The sequence below is a fragment of the Salvelinus fontinalis genome, chromosome 23 (genome assembly GCF_029448725.1).
Source record: "Salvelinus fontinalis isolate EN_2023a chromosome 23, ASM2944872v1, whole genome shotgun sequence".
Lineage (NCBI taxonomy): Eukaryota > Metazoa > Chordata > Actinopteri > Salmoniformes > Salmonidae > Salvelinus > Salvelinus fontinalis.
In genome coordinates, this window is record NC_074687.1 from 21,102,838 (window position 1) to 21,125,554 (window position 22,717).

The window sequence follows — 22,717 nt, forward strand, 5'->3', positions numbered from 1 at the left end:
GGGTGGGGGACGGGCTAGTAGTCTCTCTCACTGCCCTGGGGGACGGGACAGGGGTGGGGGACGGGACAGGGGTGGGGGACAGGCTAGTAGTCTCTCTCACTGCCCTGGGGAACGGGACAGGGGTGGGGGACAGGCTAGTAGTCTCTCTCACTGCCCTGGGGACGGGACAGGGTTGGGGGACGGGCTAGTAGTCTCTCTCACTGCCCTGGGGACGGGACAGGGGTGGGGGACGGGCTAGTAGTCTCTCTCACTGCCCTGGGGACGGGACAGGGGTGGGGGACGGGCTAGTAGTCTCTCTCACTGCCCTGGGGACGGGACAGGGGTGGGGGACGGGCTAGTAAGTCTCTCTTAGCTCAGTTAGTCCTTTGTGTGTCAGAGAGCAGATGTCCCTTCAGGGCTCTCAGGCTGGCGTGTGTGCCGCTGTGTGTGTGGTTCTGTTTCTTTTTGTGAGTTTGTGTTAGGTGTGCCGCTGTGTGTGTGTATGTGTGTCACACTGATTTTCATCTCGGTTCCGCCATCTGCCTGCAGGTATAATGAGCTGTAATATCCACAGGGGTCTGCTCTCTCTCTCTCTCTCTCTCTCTCTCTATCTCTCACACACGCATACACACACACACACACACACACACACACACACACACACACACACACACACACACACACACACACACACACACACACACACACACACACACACACACACACACACACACACACACACACACACACTAACACATCTGGATCCACCAGAGGGCTAGATGGGATTGTATAACTTAAAATGTAAATGCTAAATCATGTCTGATTAAAGAGTGAGGGAGAGCCAGAGACAGGTTAGCAGCTTGAATGAGAGAGCACAGCATCAGTATCAAAGTTTATTGGTCGTGTACACGATTTACCAGGTGCTAAGGCGAGTGCAACGAAATGCTTATGTTACTAGCTCCTGATAACGCAGTAAAATGTCAAACAAGTACACAAATATTAAAAAATATTAAAATGTAACAAAAACACAAATCAAGAAATGTTGGAATGAATCCAATGAACAACCCAAGTAACACTGTAACTGTAATCCGAATGCAATCTGTACGTATGTACACCTGATGATGAATGTAAACTACATATGTTAGGAATTATATGTACAGCAGTAGAAATATCAGAGTGAGCTATGTCAAGAATCCGGTATATAAATACATATGCAGTGTATATAAACAGTGTAACTATAATACATTGTACAGTAGAAGTATCAGCCAGGCAGATAGGGAGAGGAGGAGGAGAGTGAGAACAACATAGAAGTGATAATTGGGTGCTGACAAGCAGCTTGGCTAACGGAAGAGAAAACCATAAGACAATGTGAGAGAAAAAGGGCAGAAAGAGTGTGGAGAGAGTGAAGAAGTAAATTGTGAGTGAAAATGCAGAGATTTTGGTGAGTGAGAGGAGGAGTGTGAAAAAGAAAGCCAGAGAGAGAGGAGAGGATGATTCAGAGGTCCTTATTTAACAGTACAGCCTCCACGCCATGTGGGCTGCAGTCAGTAACACACACACACACACACACACACACACACACACACACACACACACACACACACACACACACACACACACACACACACACACACACACACACACACATATATACATACATACATACACACCACCTGTATGTGGTTACTCCATTAGCAGGAAGCGAGATGTCTCATATTGAATAGCTCAGACCCATTTCCTGCAGTGGCATGTCATCCTTTCTCCACCTCTTTATTTCCCTCCCTCATTCTCTCCCTCCCTCGGTCTCCTATGTTCCAATTTAAAATAATTTTACAGTGTTTTTATAGCAATGTGTCGAAGACTTCATGTGGGCTGAAAAAAAAATTACTTAAAAGATGGCTTGGGATAAGTTATTAAGAGTACACACACACACACACACACACACACACACACACACACACACACACACACACACACACACACACACACACACACACACACACACACACACACACACACACACACACACACACACACACACACACACACACACAGTGTTTTACAGGCAGTATGGCTCATGCCTTCATCTGTAGTGTTGTATTATGAATGTGCCCCCTGCTGAGACCCTACATCACCCTGTCCTCTCTTCTCTACTGAGGTTGTGTTCTCTTATCTCCCCTCTTTCCTCTCTTTCTCCGTTACCCCCTCTCTCCCCCCTCAACTCTCCTGATTTCTGTATCCAGTAACTCTTCTCCCCTCTTTCCTCTCTTTCTCCGTTACCCCCTCTCTCCCCCCTCAACTCTCCTGATTTCTGTATCCAGTAACTCTTCTCCCCTCTTTCCTCTCTTTCTCCGTTACCCCCTCTCTCCCTCCTCAACTCTCCTGATTTCTGTATCCAGTAACTCTTCTCCCCTCTTTCCTCTCTTTCTCCGTTACCCCCTCTCTCCCCCCTCAACTCTCCTGATTTCTGTATCCAGTAACTCTTCTCCCCTCTTTCCTCTCTTTCTCCGTTACCCCCTCTCTCCCCCCTCAACTCTCCTGATTTCTGTATCCAGTAACTCTTCTCCCCTCTTTTCTCTCTTTCTCCGTTACCTCCTCTCTCCCCCTCAACTCTCCTGATTTCTGTATCCTGTAAACTCTTCTCCCCTCTCTCTCGCTCTCTCTCATCTGTACACACACAGTCATGTTTGAGGTTGTGTTCTCTTTTCTCCTCTATGTTCCTCTCTTTCTCCGTTACCCCCTCTCTCCCCCCTCAACTCTCCTGATTTCTGTTTCCAATAACTCTTCTCCCCTCTTTCCTCTCTTTCTCCGTTACCCCCTCTCTCCCCCTCAACTCTCCTGATTTCTGTATCCTGTAAACTCTTCTCCCCTCTCTCTCATCTGTACACACACAGTCATGTTTGAGGTTGTGTTTCTCTTCACAGCTCTAGTGATGGGGGAGTCCAAGTGTGTTCTATGTTAAAAGCTCTCTAGTCTCCTGTGATAGAAGAAAGTGTGTGTATGTGTGTCAGACCCAGACAGACAGACAGACAGACAGACAGACAGACAGACAGACAGACAGACAGACACACAACCCCCCACCGAGAGGGAGACATCGAGAGGGAGACAGACAGACAGACTGAGATGGGGAGAGAGACGCATCGAGAGAGACGGAGGGAGAGAGACGGAGGGAGAGAGACGCATCAAGAGAGATGGAGGGAGAGAGACGCATCAAGAGAGACGGAGGGAGAGAGATGCATCAAGGGAGACGGAGGGAGAGAGACGCATCAAGAGAGACGGAGGGAGTGCGACGCATCAAGAGAGGTAGAGGGAGTGTGACGCATCAAGAGAGACAGAGGGAGTGCGACGCATCAAGAGAGACAGAGGGAGTGCGACGCATCAAGAGAGACAGAGGGAGTGCGACGCATCAAGAGAGACAGAGGGAGTGCGACGCATCAAGAGAGGTAGAGGGAGTGTGACGCATCAAGAGAGACAGAGGGAGTGCGACGCATCAAGAGAGACAGAGGGAGTGCGACGCATCAAGAGAGGTAGAGGGAGTGTGACGCATCAAGAGAGACAGAGGGAGTGCGACGCATCAAGAGAGACAGAGGGAGTGCGACGCATCAAGAGAGACAGAGGGAGTGCGACGCTTCAAGAGAGACAGAGGGAGTGCGACGCATCAAGAGAGACAGAGGGAGTGCGACGCATCAAGAGAGACAGAGGGAGTGTGACGCATCAAGAGAGGTAGAGGGAGTGTGACGCATCAAGAGAGACAGAGGGAGTGCGACGCATCAAGAGAGACAGAGGGAGTGCGACGCATCAAGAGAGACAGAGGGAGTGCGACGCTTCAAGAGAGACAGAGGGAGTGCGACGCATCAAGAGAGACAGAGGGAGTGCGACGCATCAAGAGAGACAGAGGGAGTGCGACGCATCAGAGGGAGTGCGACGCATCAAGAGAGACAGAGGGAGTGCGACACATCAAGAGAGACGTAGGGAGCGGGGACACATCAAGAGAGACAGAGGGAGTGCGACGCATCAAGAGAGACAGAGGGAGTGCGACACATCAAGAGAGACAGAGGGAGTGCGACGCATCAAGAGAGACGTAGGGAGTGCGACGCATCAAGGGAGACGTAGGGAGTGCGACGCATCAAGAGAGACAGAGGGAGAGAGACGCATCAAGAGAGACAGAGGGAGAAAGACGCATCAAGAGAGACGGAGCGAGAGAGACGCATCAAGAGAGACGGAGGGAGAGAGACGCATCAAGGGAGACGGAGGGAGAGAGACGCATCAAGAGAGACAGAGCGAGAGCGACGCATCAAGGGAGACGGAGGGAGTGCGACGCATCAAGGGAGACGGACGGAGTGCGACGCATCAAGAGAGACGGAGGGAGTGCGACGCATCAAGAGAGACGGAGGGAGAGAGATAAATCAAGAGAGACGGAGGGAGAGAGACACATCAAGAGAGACGGAGGGAGAGAGACAGAGGGAGAGAGACACATCAAGAGAGACGGAGGGAGAGAGACGCATCAAGAGAGACGGAGGGAGAGAGACACATCAAGAGAGACGGAGGGAGTGCGACGCATCAATAGAGACGGAGGGAGAGAGATGCATCAAGAGAGACGGACGGAGAGAGATAAATCAAGAGAGACGGAGGGAGAGAGACGGAGGGAGAGAGACACATCAAGAGAGACGGAGGGAGAGAGACGCATCAAGAGAGACAGAGGGAGAGAAACGCATCAAGAGAGACAGAGGGAGAGAGATGCATCAAGAGAGACGGAGGGAGAGAGATAAATCAAGAGAGACGGAGGGAGAGAGACGGAGGGAGAGAGACAGAGGGAGAGAGACACATCAAGAGAGACGGAGGGAGAGAGACGCATCAAGAGAGACAGAGGGAGAGAGACGCATCAAGAGAGACAGAGGGAGAGAGACGCATCAAGAGAGACAGAGGGAGAAAGACGCATCAAGAGAGACGGAGCGAGAGAGACGCATCAAGAGAGACGGAGGGAGAGAGACGCATCAAGGGAGACGGAGGGAGAGAGACGCATCAAGAGAGACGGAGCGAGAGCGACGCATCAAGGGAGACGGAGGGAGTGCGATGCATCAAGGGAGACGGAGGGAGTGCGACGCATCAAGAGAGACGGAGGGAGAGAGATGCATCAAGAGAGACGGAGGGAGAGAGATGCATCAAGAGAGACGGAGGGAGAGAGATAAATCAAGAGAGACGGAGGGAGAGAGACGCATCAAGAGAGACGGAGGGAGAGAGACAGAGGGAGAGAGACACATCAAGAGAGACGGAGGGAGAGAGACGCATCAAGAGAGACGGAGGGAGAGAGACACATCAAGAGAGACGGAGGGAGTGCGACGCATCAAGAGAGACGGAGGGAGAGAGATGCATCAAGAGAGACGGACGGAGAGAGATAAATCAAGAGAGACGGAGGGAGAGAGACGCATCAAGAGAGACGGAGGGAGAGAGACAGAGGGAGAGAGACACATCAAGAGAGACGGAGGGAGAGAGACGCATCAAGAGAGACGGAGGGAGAGAGACGCATCAAGAGAGACGGAGGGAGAGAGACAGAGGGAGAGAGACACATCAAGAGAGACGGAGGGAGAGAGACGCATCAAGAGAGACGGAGGGAGAGAGATGCATCAAGAGAGACGGAGGGAGAGAGATAAATCAAGGGAGACGGAGGGAGAGAGACGGAGGGAGAGAGACAGAGGGAGAGAGACACATCAAGAGAGACGGAGGGAGAGAGACGGAGGGAGAGAGAACGTTCACTCAACCTCTAAAGCAGTCTTTGCAATTCCAGCTGTGAGGCTCAACATCTCTCAGGGCATCCTGCTGTGTGTGCATGAGGAACACTCATCATCCTCTTCCTCAATCTTCTCTTCATCTTCTCTTTGATCTTCGTCACCATCTGCATCATCATCCTCGTTCGCCCTCTCCTCCCTCCTTGCTAACCCTCAGAATGTATTCATCCCTCTCTCACCACTTGCTCTTAGCCTCAGTGGGAGGAGGAGGAAGAGGTAAGACTGAGAGAGGAGACATTTGTCCATTCCTCTGGTCATCACTGGATTCATATACAATTCCTGTACACACACACACACACACACACACACACACACACACACACACACACACCCACACCCACACACACACACACACACACACACACACACACACACACACACACACACACACACACACACACACACACACACACACACACACACACACACTCTTACAGTAGAGTTGAATTATCACCCATCTTCTCCATTTTCCTCTCAGCAGTAATCTCCATTTCTCACAGAGCAATTACTGCCAATGAGCCTTCCGTGTCCTCGGCCATTCTCCTTCTCTTATAGTGATGTTCTGTAATGTCTGTTTGCCCCTCTTCACATTTCAATGCCTATAGATGGTTATCAACAAAATGTCACAATAAGGTTCAGAGCGTTCGATTTGCCTGCTTGGGGGCAAGGAGACTCCCAGCTCTGCCGTTTTCAAGGGATTGTTAAATAAATGTTAACTATTTGGTTGTAATATCGTCACCTCATGAAGAGCATAGTCACAACTACACATGTCCCATTATTCCATGCAAAACAATTGCTCACATTTAGCGCTATCATCAGAGATATACAGCTAGTAACCTGCATGCTTTTCATGGTCAGTAAACATAAGTTGATCATGTCATTTCAGAGGGTAGCCTTATGATATCTCTCCATATAGGCCACCATTAATTGGATATTTGAGGAATATTAAATAAAATAACTGTACCTTACAAGTATGAGTTGTTTAGGTCCATTTCCCATCCTTCGTTGGTTCTGCCTGTCAAGCAGCAGAAGGGCACATTTGCCGATGTACTATTACAGTAGCTTATAATGTTTACTTTACTTTGTACAGTTGGCTAAACATATAGCGTAGTAGTAGTATAAGTAGACCTAATGTACTTTTTTCTCCAATCAGTTGTGGCCAAAAGTTTCCACAAAGTTTGCTGCTTCAGTGTCTTTAGATATTTTTTGTCAGATGTTACTATGGAAAACTGAAGTATAATTACAAGCATTTCATAAGTGGCAAAGGCTTTTATTGACAATTACATGAAGTTGATGCAAAGAGTCAATATTTGCAGTGTTGACCCTTCTTTTTCAAGGCCTCTGCAATCCACCCTGACATGCTTTCAATTTACTTCTGCGCCACATCCTGACTGATGGCAGCCCAGTTTGTCAGAATTTTGGGGGTTTTGTTTGTCCACTCGCCTCATGAGGATTGAGCACAAGTTCTCAATAAGATTAAGGACTGGGGAGTTTCCTGGCCATGGACCCAAAATATCGATGTTTTGTTCTTTAGGAGATGGTCCTGGTGCTTGCTGGACTTTATTTTGTGCCCTGTAGCCTTCTTCACAACAATTGAACCGCTCCCCTTGAAGTTCTTGATGATCTGATAAATGGTTGATTTAGGTGCAATCTTACTGGCAGCAATATCCTTGCCTGTGAAGCCCATTTTGTGCAAAGCAATGATGACGGCACATGTGTCCTTGCAGGTAACCATGGTTGACAGAGGAAGAATAATGATTTCAAGCACCACCCTCCTTTTGAAGCTTCCAGTCTGTTATTTGAACTCAATCAGAATGGCAGAGTGATCTCCAGCCTTGTCCTCGTCAACACTCACACCTGTGTTAACGAGAGAATCACTGACATTGTAACGGAATTCCTCTTCATACGAAGAGGAGGAGTAGTGATTCGACCAAAATGCAGCGTGGTTGTGTGACATAATGATTTATTAAACAAGACGAAGACGAAACGAAATACACTTGATAAACTACAAAACAAATAAACGATGTAGACAGACCTGGACACGAACTTACATATAACGTGAAGAACGCATGAACAGGAAACAGACTACATACAAAACGAACGAACGAACGATACCGAAACAGTCCCGTGTTGCGTAACATACAGACACTGACACAGGAGACAACCACCCACAAACAAACAATGTGACACCACCTACCTTAATATGATTCTCAATCAGAGGAGATGAAAACCACCTGCCTCTAATTGAGAACCATATCAGGTACCCATTAAACCAACATAGAAACACAAAACATAGACTGCCCACCCAAACTCACGTCCTGACCAACTAACACATACAAAACTAAAAGAAAACAGGTCAGGAACGTGACAGACATGATGTCAGCTGGTCCTTTTGTGGCAGGGCTGAAATGCAGTGGAAATGTTTGTTGGGGATTCAGTTCATTTGCATGGCAAAGAGGGACTTTGCAATTAATTGCGATTCGTCTGATCACTCTTCATAACATTCTGGAGTATATGCAAATTGACATCATACAAACTGAGGCAGCAGACTTTGTGAAAATGTATATTTGTGTCATTCTCAAAACTTTTGGCCACAACTGTAGGCCTACCTATCGAAGTTACCTAACATCCCTTTTCAACACTGTTTAATCACGATTGCTGCTGACAGAAATTATGGGCTACATTGATTGATGGACCATGTAAAATTGTCTAGCTAGCTACCTAACAACTGATCACGTCAATATGGCTAGTTAACAAGCTAACTTTCAGGGGATAACCGAGAGGGCTATATATTGTTTGTGTGTGTGTGTATATATATATGTGTATGTGTGTGTGTGTATATATATATATGTGTGTGTGTGTGTGTGTGTATGTGCATATATATATATATATACCTAGTTGAAGTCGGAAGTTTACATACACTTAGGTTGGAGTCATTAAAACTAGTATTTCAATCACTCCACACATTTCTTGTTAACAAACTATAGGTTTGGCAAGTCGGATAGGACATCTACTTTGTGCATGACACAAAGAATTTTTCCAACAATTGTTTACAGACAGATTATTTCACTTGTAATTCACTGTATGACAATTCCAGTGGGTTAGATGTTTACATACCTTTAAACAGCTTGGAAAATTCCAGAAAATGATGTCATGGTTTTAGAAGCTTCTGATAGGCTAATTGACATCATTTGAGTCATTTGGAGGTGTACCGGTGGATGTATTTCAAGGCCTACCTTCAAACTCAATGCCTCTTTGCTTGACATCATGAGAAAATCAAAAGAAATCAGCCAAGACCTCAGAAAAAAACAATTGTAGACCTCTCCACAAGTCTGGTTCATCCTTGCGAGCAATTTCCAAACACCTGAAGGTACCACGTTCATCTGTACAAACAATAGTACGCAAGTATAAGCACCATGGGACCACACAGCCATCATACCGCTCAGGAAGGAGACGCGTTCTGTCTCCTAGAGATGAATGTACTTTGGTGCAAAAAGTGCAAATCAATCCCAGAACAACAGCAAAGGATCTTGTGAAGATGCTGGAGAAAACAGGTACAAAAGTATCTACATCCACAGTAAAACGAGTCCTATATCGACATAACCTGAAAGGCCGCTCAGCAAGGAAGAAGCCAGTGCTCCAAAACCGCCATAAAAAAGCCAGACTTCGGTTTGCAACTGCACATGGATACAAAGATCATACTTTTTGGAGAAATGTCCTCTGGTCTGATGAAACAAAAATTTAACTGTTTGGCCATAATGACCATTGTTATGTTTGGAGAGAAAATGGGGAGGCTTGCAAGCCGAAGAACACCATCCCAACCGTGAAGGACGTGGGTGGCAGCATCATGTTGTGGGGGTGCTTTGCTGCAGGAGGGACTGGTGCACTTCACAAAATAGATGGCTGCATGAGGAAGGGAAATTATGTGGATATATTGAAGCAACATCTTCTTAAGGAAGTTAAAGCTTGGTCGCAAATGGGTCTTCCAACTGGACAATGACCCCAAGCATTCTTCCAAAGTTGTGGCAAAATGGCTTAAGGACAACAGAGTCAAGGTATTGGAGTGACCATCACAAAGTCCTGACCTCAATCCTATAGAAAATTTATGGGCAGAACTGAAAAAGCGTGTGCGAGCAAGGAGGCCTACAAACCTGACTCACTTACACCAGCTCTGTCAGGAGAAATGGGCCAAAATTCACCCAACTTATTGTGGGAAGCTTGTGGAAGGCTACCTGAAACGTTTGACCCAAGTTAAACCATTTAAAGGCAATGCTACCGAATACTAATTGAATTCTCTCTACTATTATTCTGACTTTTCACATTTTTAAAATAAAGTGGTGATCCTAACTGACCTAAAACAGGGAATTTTTTACTAGGATTAAATGTCAGGAATTGTGAAAAACTGAGTTTAAATGTATTTGGCTAAGGTGTATGTAAACTTCCGACTTCAACTGTATATATATATTACTACAAGTCAAAAGTTTGGACACACCTACTCATTCCAAGATTTTTCTTTATTTTTACTATTTTCTACCATTGTAGATTAATACTGAAGACATCAAAACTATGAAATAACACATGGAATCATGTAGTAACTAAAAAAGTGTTCAACAAATCTAAATATATTTGTATATTTGGGTGCCAGGCACAGCCAATCCGAATGAGTTTATCACCACCAAATTGCTTAATTACAGACAGAAATACTCCTCAGTTTCATCAGCTGTCCAGTTGGCTGGTCTCAGACAATCCTGCAGGTGAAGAAGCCAGATGTGAAGGTCCTGGACTGGCGTGGTTACACTACTACTCATTCAAGGGTTTTTCTTTATTTTTGCTATTTTCTACATTGTAAAATAATAGTGAAGACATCAAAGCTATGACATAACTCATATGGATCATGTAGTAACCAAAAAAGGGAGATTCTTCAAAGTAGTCACCCTTTGCCTTGATGACAGCTTTACACGCTCTTGGCATTCTCTCAACCAGCTTCATGAGGTAGTCACCTGGAATGCATTTCAATTGCCTTGTTAAAAGTTAATTCATGGAATGTCTTTCCTTCTTAATGGATTTGAGCCAATCAGTTGTGTTGTGACAAGATAGGGGTGGTATACAGAAGATAGCCCTATTTGGTAAAAGACAAAGTCCATATTATGGCAAGAACAGCTCAAATAAGCAGAGAGACAGTCCATCATTACTTTAAGACATGAACGTCAATACGGAACATGTCAATATCTTTGAAAGTTTCTTCAAGTGCATTTGCAAAAACCATCAAGCACTTTGATGAAACTGGCTCTCATGAGGGCCGCCACAGGAAAGCAAGACCCAGAGTTAACTCTGTGCAGAGGATAAGTTCATTAGTTAACTGCACCTCAGATTGCAGCCCAAAAAAATCCTTCACAGAGTTCAAGTAACAGACACATCTCAACATCAACTTTTCAGAGGGGACTGCGCGAATCAGGCCTTCATGGTCGAATTGCTGCAAAGAAACTATTAAAGGACACCAATAAGAAGAAGAGACTTGCTTGGACCAAGAAACACAAGCAATAGACATTAGACTGGTGGAAATCTGTCCTTTTGGTCTGATGAGTCCACATTTTAGATTTTTTGTTCCACCCGCTGTATTGTGACGTTTTATTGATAACAACCTATTGACGGTAACTTAATGTATGGATTATTACTAATACTTGTGTGTCAGTGGGCACTTAGTGACTCAGTGCTGCCATTAAGTCTTGTAATATGCAGTTCCCATTACACAAAAATCTGATAATGAGGGTTAACCATCACAGTCCATAGGAAAACACACACACACACACACGTTATTTTAATCTACTCCTTCTGTTCTTGTTCAAAAAGAGAATTTCTTAAGTGTAACTTCAATGGTTAAATAAAGGTTTGATGTTAGGATAGAGGGTTTGAAGTTGACATTGCAGATCACACTGCTCAAGTTATCATCTTTACCTCTCTTTCTGTCTCTCCATTTCTCTTTTCCTCCCTCGTTTATCTGGCCATGTCACACCTCTCTCTGATGTTGTGGGACTCTTCATGAAAGGCCGGCCAGAGGGACCAGCGACAACACTTCAGAGAGAGAGAAATGTGAGAGAGGGGGATGGGATAGAAGAGAGATGGAGAGAGGAGGATGAGGGAGATGGGGTGAAAGTGATGCAGAGATGGTGATGAGGGAGAGGGGGTGGAAGAGAGATGGGTCAGAATAACAAGAGGGAGAAAGCAAGGGGGAGGGGAGAGATTCCAGTCCACACACCCACTGTTATTTAACGCGCCTGGTGACACCTTTTGAAAATCTGGTGGGTGGCAAATAAAACCATATCATTTCAACCAGCGGATGTAAGCATGTTGTGGTTGTAGCCTGTTTCTAGACTGCTCATCATAGTACTATATCTTACTTAAGAGAAAACAAGTCCACTACTAGCAGCAGTAGTATGGGCTTGGCCAGGTGCCTGTCCTTGAATTCTCTCCCAGATTTAGGCCAAGTCCACACTCCTGTAGTGTATGTGCGTAGGCATGCACATCGTGCATGTGTCCATCGCCTCATCCTTAATCTTACTCAGATTGAGGTCAAAGAGCGACTGGGAGAATCTCAAGGAGATCACATCTGTGTTTACCAGGGCTGCACGATATAGGCAAAAAAAATGAATTTACTTTTTTTTTTAAACCATATATTGTGACCATGATTTTAATTACGATAATAGATCAAAACACTTGGGTAAACTGTTGGAATCATAAAAATACATAAATCATTTTAATTTGTCGGTTGAAATACAGTGGGCACTTGGAATACAGTTTTGTTTGGCATGACAATTAATTAAAAGTAAGGATGGAGATTGTTGTGACAGAGTAGTAACCAAAGTGTTGGTCAGTGTTTCCCATGGGACCCTAATTATACCGAACAAAAATATAAACTAAACATGCAACAATTTTAACAATTTTACTGAGTTACTGTTCATATAAGGAAATCAGTCAATTTAAATAAATTCATTAGGCCGTGATCTATAGATTTCACATGACTGGGCAGGGGCGCAGACATGGGTGCCAATCCGAATGAGTTTATCACCACAAAAGGGCTTTATTACAGACAGAAATACTCCTCAGTTTCATCAGCTGTCCGTTTGACTAGTCTCAGACGATCCTGCAGGTGAAGAAGCCAGATGTGGAGGTCCTGGACTGACGTGGTTACACTACTACTTATTCAAGGGTTTTTCTTTATTTTTGCTATTTTCTACATTGTAGAATAATAGTGAAGACATCAAAGCTATGAAATAACTCAAATGGTTCATGTAGTAACCAAAAAAGGGAGATTCTTCAAATAGCCACTCTTTGCCTTGATGACAGCTTTACACACTCTTGGCATTCTCTCAACCAGCTTCATGAGGTAATCACCTGGAATGCATTTCAATTAACAGGTGTGCTAATTTTGTTCATTTGTGGAATTTCTTTCCTTCTTAATGCGTTTGAGCCAATCAGTTGTGTTGTGACTGTTGTAACCTTAATGGGTTACTGAGTTCATCTTTAAGTTAATTCATCGAGCTCTATCTAAAGATATTTGTAATTGTATTAGAATTTGTGTACAAATTCTGTACTGGTTAGTATTGAATTAGGCTTTTGACTGCAAGTTCCAGAATGCCTTGTGACAGGAAGTAGAGAGAGAACGCGCTAGTTAAGTGCAATTGACAGGTGATTATGCTGACTCCTTTGCGCTAGCAACTCATTATTCATTGTTCTGTAGAATCTAAAGTTAGTAAATGTAATGTGCACAAGTATTATTACTAAAAGAAGCTTTCATATCAAACCCGACGTCCCGAGTCATTACTTTGAAGATAGTTATTCTATAGTGACAAGGTAGTGGTGGTATACAGAAGATAGCCCCAATTGGTAAAAGACCAAGTCCATATTATGACAAGAACAGCTCAAATAAGCAAAGAGAAACGACAGTCCATCATTACTTTAAGACATGAAGGTCAGTCAATACAGAAAATTTCAAGAACTTTGAAAGTTTGTTCAAGTGCAGTCACAAAAACCATCAAGCGCTATGATGAAACTGGCTCTCATGAGGACTGCCACAGGAATGTAAGACCCAGAGTTACCTCTGCTGCAGAGAATAAGTTCATTAGAGTTACCAGTCTCAGAAATTGCAGCCCAAGTAAATGCTTCACAGAGTTCAAGTAACAGACACACCTCAACATCAACTGTTCAGAGGAGAATCAGGCCTTCATTGTCGAATTGCTGCAAAGAAACCACTACTAACGGACACAAATAAGAAGAAGAGACTTAATTGGGCTAAGAAAAACGAGCAATGGCCCATAGACCGGTGGAAATTTGTCCTTTGGTCTGATGAGTCCAAATTTTAGATTTTTGGTTCCATCCGCCATGTCTTTGTGAGACGCTGCGTGGGTGAACGGAGGATCTCCGGATGTTTATTTCCCACCGTAAAGCATGGAGGAGGAGGGGTTATGGTGTGGGGGTGCTTTATTTAGAATTCATGGCACACTTAACCAGCATGGCCAGCGATAGGCCATCCCATCTGGTTTTGGCTTAGTGGGACTATCATTTGTTTTTCAGCAGGACAATGACCCAGCATACCTCCAGGCTGTGTAAGGGCTATTCAACCAAGAAGGAGAGTGATGGAGTGCTGCATCAGATGAACTGGCCTCCACAATCACCCGACCTCAACCAAATTGAGATGGTTTGGGATGAGTCGGACCGCAGAGTGAAGGAAAAGCAGCCAACAAGTGCTGAGCATATGTGGGAACTCCTTCAAGACTGTTGGAAAAGCATTCCAGGTGAAGCTGTGTGCAAATCTGTCATCAAGGCAAAGGGTGGCTATTTAATGAATCTCAAATGTAAAATATATTTTGATTTGTTTAACACTTTTTTTGGTTACTACATGATTCCATGTGTTATTTCATAGTTTTGATGTCTTCACTATTATTCTACAATGTAGAAAATAGTAAAAATAAAGAAAAACCCTTGAATAAGTAAATGTTCTAAAACTTTTTACCTCTAGTGTACACGTGGTCTGCGGTTGTGAGGCCGGTTGGACATACTACCATATTCTCTAAAAAGGCGTTTGAGGCGGCTTATTTTTTTAAATATATTTCACCTTTATTTAACCAGGTAGTCCAGTTGAGAACAACTTCTCATTTACAACTGCAACCTGGCCAAGATAAAGCAAAGCAGTGCGACAAAAACAACAACACAGAGTTACTTACACATGGGATAAAGAAATGTACAGTCAATAACACAATAGAAAAATCTATGTACAGTGTGTGCAAATGTAGTAAGATTAGGGAGGTAAGGCAATAAATAGGCCATAGAGGTGAAATAATTACAATTTAGCATTAACACTGGAGTGATAGATGTGCAGATGATGATGTGCAGGTAGAGATACTGGGGTGCAAAAAATAAATAACAATATGGGGATGAGGTAGTTGGGTGTGCTATTTACAGATTGGCTGTGTACAGGTACAGTGATCAGTAAGCTGCTCTGACAGTTGATGCTTATAGTTAGAGAGGGAGATATAATTCTCCAGCTTCAGTGATTTTTGCAATTCGTTACAGTCATTAGCAGCAGAGAACTGTAAGGAAAGGCGGCCAAAGAAGTGTTGGCTTTGGGGATGACCAGTGAAATATACCTGCTGGAGCATGTGCTACGGGTGGATGTTGCTATGGTGACCAGTAAGCTGAGGGAAGGTGGGGCTTTTCCTAGCAAAGACTTATTGATGACCTGGAGCCAGTGGGTTTGGTGATGAATATGTTGCGAGGGCCAGCCAACGAGAGCATACAGGTCGCAATGGTGGGTAGTATATGGGGCTTTGGTGACAAAACGGATGGCACTGTGATAGACGACATCCAATTTGCTGAGTAGAGTGTTGGAGGCTATTTTGTAAATGACATCACCGAAGTCAAGGATCGGTAGGATAGTCAGTTTTACGAGGGTATGTTTGGCGGCGTAAGTGAAGGAGGCTTTGTTGCGAAATAGGAAGCCGATTGGACATGCTTAATGTGAGTCTGGAAGGAGAGTTTACAGTCTAACCAGTCACCTAGGTATTTGTAGTTGTCCACATATTCTAAGTCAGAACCGTCCAGAGTAGAGATGCTAGTCGGGCGGGCGGGTGTGGGCAGCAATTGGTTGAAGTGCATGCATTTAGTTTTACTCAGATAGACCAACTAACTAGCGTTTTGCAAAACACAACATGGATGTAACTTCTTTAGGGAAACAGCCTTAATGTTGGAAACAAACATCATTATGTTGTCACCCAGAGACACATTAGTTATTCTCCAAGCTACAGCACACAATATTTTACATACAGCAGGTTTGTAAAGGACCACAGAGTTTGTTCTGTTTCGTACAGCCCTAATCGGACCCTCACACCATGAACCCAGTGGGTCATGTCTGATTGGTTAAATGCATTCCAGACAGGATTTGATTGGCCTTGGGGACAGTAGAGTAGGTGGAGGCATGTCTGATTGGTTAAATGCATTCCAGACAGGATTTGATTGGCCTTGGGGACAGTAGAGTAGGTGGAGGTATTGTGGTTTTCGGTGTCATGCCATCCCAGCTGTTTTGTGCCAACCCAGGGGATGTAGAGAAGAGAAGCAAGTTTCTGTTTTGCAGTTATTCAGAGTGTTTGGGTGGTTCAGGGGGAGGGGGACTAGGGAGAGGGGGATCAGGTGGGGGATATATGGGAGGTGTAGGCTGTTTTAGGGGTGACCTCGGTAGTGTAGAGTGGGTGGGTTGCTATGGCAACAGGGGGCTTTAGCATAGGAGGGTTGTTGTGGAATGAGTAGGCTCTCTTCTTTTTCTCTCTCTTTTTACCACTCTCTCCTGTGCTAGAAATCTCTCTTCCTCCCTTTTTCCCGCCCTCGTATTGATTGGGCTAGTAGTGTGGTCTCTCCGTGTATGAGAGGTGATCTCTACTAGGCTTTTTACTCACCAAATGAGGCCCCCGTCATGCCTTTGAACGTTCCCTCCCTACATAGGGCATTTCAGATTCTGTCTGAACGCTATGTATCACATGCATGATATGGAGACTCCCATATCAAGCCTCCATCATTCAGACTCAGAGACTCTACATAAGAGACTTTCCCCTTAGTGACAGGGATTGCCTATAACTAATTTAATAGTAAAGTGTGATCGAACACACATCCTTTAGTGGGGTGAAAAAAGTTGGTGTAAAAGAAGTGGAGCCCACGCAGTCATAAGCTCCAACCCGCAACTTTATGAATAAACACACAGCGTTTTCATGCTGCAGGGATGTTTGTCAGGTCGTTTCACCGGGAGTGTACCACACCCATATTGATAGACGTAACACAAGCGCCAATTAAGGCAGTCTGTACATATTTAAGTTGAAAAGGGCAACACAAAACAATAATATATACACTGAGTAAATAAAAAGCTAATATTGAGTGGCACCCCCTTTTGCCCTCAGAACAGCCTCAATTCGTCGGGGCATGGACTCCACAAGGTGTCGAAAGCATTCCACAGGGATGCTGGCCCAAATTGACTCCAATGCTTTCCACAGTTGTGACAAGTTGGATGGATGCTCTTTGGGTGGTGGACCATTCTTGATACACACAGGAAACTGTTGAGAGTGAAATCCCAGCAGCGTCGCAGTTCTTGACACAAACCATACCATACCCCGTTAAAAGGCACTTAAATATTTAGTCTTGCACATTCACCCTCTAAATTGCACACATACACAATTCATGTCTCAATTGTCTCAAAGCTTCAAAATCCTTCTTTAACCTGTCTCCTCCCCTTCATCTACACTGATAGAAGTGGATTTAACAAGTGACATCAATAAGGGATCATAGCTTTCACCAGGTCAGTCTGTCATGGAAAGCGCCGATGTTCTTCATGTTTTGTACACGCCGTATATATACTATGTTATGACTGTATAACCAGTGGTGGAGATTTTGAGTGTGTGGGCTCCATTTCTTTGATATTGTAACTAATTAATTGTTCATTCAGATCAATTTGAACCAATTTCAGTTTAATTCAAAGTCATTTCAGTTCAATACAACCCAAATCTCGATACTGGTATGCTAAATATTGCATTCCATTTTTGGAGTTACATAGCCACAATTTCAGTGGGGTTGAAATCAAACAAATTCCTGTATTTCCTGTGGTCTTTCATCTTTCGTCTCTCTCTCATGTTGTCATTCTTCCCAGTGTCTTGATAAACTGCAGTAACCTGATGTTGAACACAGATCCTCCTCCTCTTCTATGTCTTTTCTCTGATCTCTTTGTTCTCTCATTTCATTAGTGGTGGCTGTCTCTGTTGTTCCTGATATCTCTCTGAATCTCAATCTACACACACATACACACACACGCCCGCGCACGCACACTTACAAAGCGAAAGAGATTGGGATCAAGCTGTTTTTAGCATCTGTGCTCAGTCATACCAGGATAACTTCAGGATATATGGATACCACCAGGCTTGAAAATTGCCCATGTGACAACTCAACAATTACAATGTTTAAAATCTCCAAACCACTTCAATACCATGCGCCTGGTGCACAATACACTCCAATACCATACATCTTGACAAAGCCCTTGAATGGCCAAGCATCTTAACCAGGGCTTGACAATACCACACTGTATTACTGGAAAGCCTACTCCCAGGTCCTGCATTATTCCATCCTCCATTCATTTGTCCAGAACAGCTAAAAGGATGACTGCTGCTGCTACCCATTGTGTCTTACACACTGATGTCTTTATACAATCTAGGGCTGTGTGTGTGTGTGTGTGTGTCTTCACTGTGGTCTCTGTCATTAGATCTAAACCACATCACAGTCCCCACTGCCCCTAACCGGTTAGATGAGCCTTTTCCCACTGACATAATAGAACCTGAACAGGATATGAATCCAACTGACAGACATTCAAACAGGATGTATTGACCCTTTACACTGTGGGAATTGGCTATATGGATAGGGCTAAATTAAAATGTTTCTTAAAGAAGAAATATGAAATGCATCAGCATGGTAGGAATTGAAAGGGAACACTTTGGAGATTCTGGGAAAAGTATTAAACCAAAGTTGAGGACCAAACAGTTCACCTGACACAAGACTGAATCTAAACATTACACTTGTTGATTTTATGTGTATTTTGCATTTTCTGTACTTTTTGCCACATTTGTTGATAACGCAGTCTGAGAATACTCTGGATACATTCACTAACATGATAAGAATATTCCTGGAGAATGTGGGGTAGGTGCAACATAAGACAGATCAAGTAAGAGGACTAACTGGTGTCTCCAAGTGGCCACACACCTCTCCAAAGTGTGCACAGTTCCTAAGTCATTTCAATGCAACTATAAGTTGCTGTTTTGAGCTCTCCTAGCTGTGCCATTGAGGAACTAGTGCAAACACACTTGTAGATTTTTTTTGTTTGGAACGCAACCCTGCTTCACCGCCATCACACAACTACTGTTGTTTACGCGATCCAAAAACGGCCCATAAAAAATCGCAATCTGGGTCAGTTTGGCATCATTTGAAAGCTTGTTCTATTGCCAACATGCCTAGCTAAGTTATAAAATACGATATTACAGTGTTAGGCTTCACAAGGCGATTCAGAGAAACACACACACACCCTCTTGACTGCTGCTGGGACATGTCATCATCTTCCATCCCAGAATAATCCTGCCGCCCACCGAGCCCTGTATAGAGGGTTTTACCACTTCTCCCTCCCAAACCCGTCATGTCTGTTTGTCTCTCCCACTTTTCCTCTCTGTTTTTAACCAGAAGAGTTTGTTTTTTCCTGTTGTCAGCTATACATAGTAGCTCATTCTGAAATGTGTTCTCATTCCAAATACATTGTCTGTATATTTTGAGTGTGTGATCTGGTCCCCCTACAGGGAAATGCTCTGTTTGAGGTTCCAGTGTTAGGCTGTCATTTAGGAGAACGTGCCCTGGCTGGTTGAACACTGTGTGTGTGGTGTATGCGTGCGTGCGTGCCCTGTATGTCTGAGAGGGTTATGCTATACGCCAGGGGCAAGTGTCAACTGATGTAATAGAAATATAACAACAATACGGTCATATAGCAGATGTTTTCATATAAAGCCACTTAAAGTTGACATATGGGAATGAAAGCCACAACTCTGATCCATGCTCCAACCAAACGATGTGCTCCACCTTTGAGTCATCATATGCCATAGAACCACCGATGTGATACTCATCTCTTCTCTCTTCTTCCTCCTCTCCTCCTGCAGTCATCCCCGACTCCCTCGCTGTCACCGCGCCGCCACAGACCCTCTCCCAGGTGGAGGGTGACACGCTCCAGCTCACCTGTGAGGTTTCCCGGGCGACAGAGCAGCACACACACCTGTCTGTGGGTTGGTACCTGCGTTCCTCTGAGGACGCTACCATGTCGCCCCAGGAGATCCTCACTCTGTCCCGAGACTTTGTCCTCCGGGCCGGTGCACCTTACAAACAGAGGATGACTGCAGGAGACCTGAGACTGGATAAGACCAGCGCTACGTCCTACAGGCTGACCATCCACCGGCTGCAGCCTGCTGACCAGGGCTTGCTCTACTGCCAGGCTGCAGAGTGGATCCAGGACCCCGACCGCAGCTGGTTCACCATGACCCGCAAGCAGGCTGATAAGACCCAGCTACGGATACAGCCCATTGGTGAGTAGGGGGAGATGGGAGTGTGGAGGTGTGACACACACACACACACACACACACACACACACACACACACACACACACACACACACACACACACACACACACACACACACACACACACACACACACAGTGCGTTGAGTGCAGATCACTATCTCCCACTAAGCAAAGGAACAACATTAGCGCATTTAGACCTAACTGTCTTGCTCATAGGCGTGTGAGTCTCAAGTTTGGGGAAGCACATTTTCACCGTCAAAAATATAAAGCATTCATGCATCATCACATTTGCAGACTTATGTAAGACAGATGACTATTCCTAATATCATTAGTAAATTGGATAGTCATTATTTAGTTTAATATAACTCAATCACTGTTCGCAAAAAAGACTGTTCAATGCAGCGCGTGGTAGAGTATTGGCCTTGGCTAGGCTATATCAGATATGTTTCTTCCCCTTTCTTTGCACAGGAAAAATATGGCCTTTTATAAAAACATTTCATGCAATTCTACTACACTTTATATGACTGGAGAGATTAGCAGAATTTTTTTTAAGTGATGAAGATTGTGGCCAAAGCCATTTAGCTAAGGCCAGTTCAGCTGCCTCACTTCAGCCACAGTGTTGACCCTTTTGTCCGTGGTGATACAGGACACTTTATTTTTGTCAAGGGCCCAGTCAAGCAATCCCGAACGCAGGGCTTCGGCCAAGTATTTATCAGTGTTCCGTTTGTGGAAGTCTTAGTAGATCTCCTATGGTTTTTGCACATATTATGTAAGCAGGCTGGTCCAAGTCATGTGGTTCTCCATTGCCGTTAGGTTGAAATCGAAATGTGCCTCAATAAGTGATGCTACGTTTTTTTTTGATGCAATGAGAGCCATCTTCTTCACCTCACTCCTCCAATCTACTGTAACAACGAAGAAGTTCAGAAGTGAAGGTCAGAGTAAAAACTCAAAAGGATGACTAGGAAAAGCTCAAACCAAGTTTATTCAACCACTGGGTGAAAAGACAAAGACATGTTTACACAAGCACATATATGTTTACCCTCCTACTAGGATGAGTCACCTCCTTGCACATCTAGATAGCCAACATATATGTTGCTACTCAGGAACTTCATTGGTTCCTCTCACTCACTGGTATAGTCATGGCTCCGCCTCCTGCTAGAACCTTTGTGGGCATGCAAGTATATGTGTGTGACAGGACTGTTCCCCCTCACTTCATCTGACCTGACCTCGGGCCGAATTCCTCACTCCTCCCTAATCCACGACTGTCCTACCTTATCAGTGGCTGAAACCAGACTGTTGCCCTTTGCCTCTTTCCATAGGATCCACTGATTAACTTTCCATACACCTAGTTCTTATCCACCCTCCATTGACCCCAACATATACATTCATTATACATGTAAAGTAATCAATAAGTTCTGGTATGGTAACATGAATAAGTGTATTTCAAACTAGAATCCAACACCATTCACCGCCACCCTGTAGGCTATAGGATCTATAGGTACCCCTGGGCCCCACTTTTCAGCCCACACCCTCCCCACTTCAATGAACTGAATTGACCTTCAAAGACTCTCTCCTATTCACGCATATTAGCATATTGTGGATTTACTGATTTCGCATCAACAGATAGTTGGAAAGAGGAGATGTATACAGTTTAATAGACAGACTAAATTAGCAAAACAATACCATATAATCAATAGTTAACACTCCCGCTGTGGGTAAAGTATATCTACAATAAAATAAAGTAGATAAAACATTTTATTAAGAAATTCTATTTTCATGATGGTCTTCATCCAAAACCGTCAATGTCACGGTTATCCAATTACTGCCAGAGCCCTAGGGAGATGTGTGGAGATAGCTTCTGGTTATAATGATCTGAGAATAAGCTGTCGACCTCTCCAACCCAGCAGACCGGGAACAAGAGCAGAGTCTTAGCAACACACACACACACACACACACACACACACACACACACACACACACACACACACACACACACACACACACACACACACACACACACACACACACACTGAAACACACAACATGAAATACAGGGCTACTGTACGCTATTGAACAATGCTGTCTTTCTACAGTTCCAGGAACCCTATTCCAGTAGATCTATTGTGATGACTGATTAGTAGCAGAATGACGGTAGAATTATTCCTTGATTCTTAAGCATTTGCAACAATGGAAACATTTTTGTTTTCCTCCTGTGAGCAGTGAGCTCTCTGAACCTCCGGTGGTTGATGCCGCCTCAGATGGTGATCAGAGGATGTTGGATATGAAGGCTCTCTGTGTCTCAAAAGAGTGTTAAG

At 44.5% G+C, this 22,717-nt stretch overlaps 1 protein-coding gene across 1 annotated transcript in view; it reads left to right on the top strand.

The window, feature by feature from the left end:
* The window catches only part of LOC129821005 (immunoglobulin superfamily member 3-like), a 205,895-nt gene that overhangs the window by 97,965 nt on the left and 85,213 nt on the right, over positions 1-22,717 (top strand). Inside the window, exon 3 of the mRNA XM_055878203.1 lies at positions 19,988-20,407. Within this exon, the coding sequence (XP_055734178.1) occupies positions 19,988-20,407 (420 nt within the window). The remainder of the gene's footprint in view (positions 1-19,987; positions 20,408-22,717) is intronic.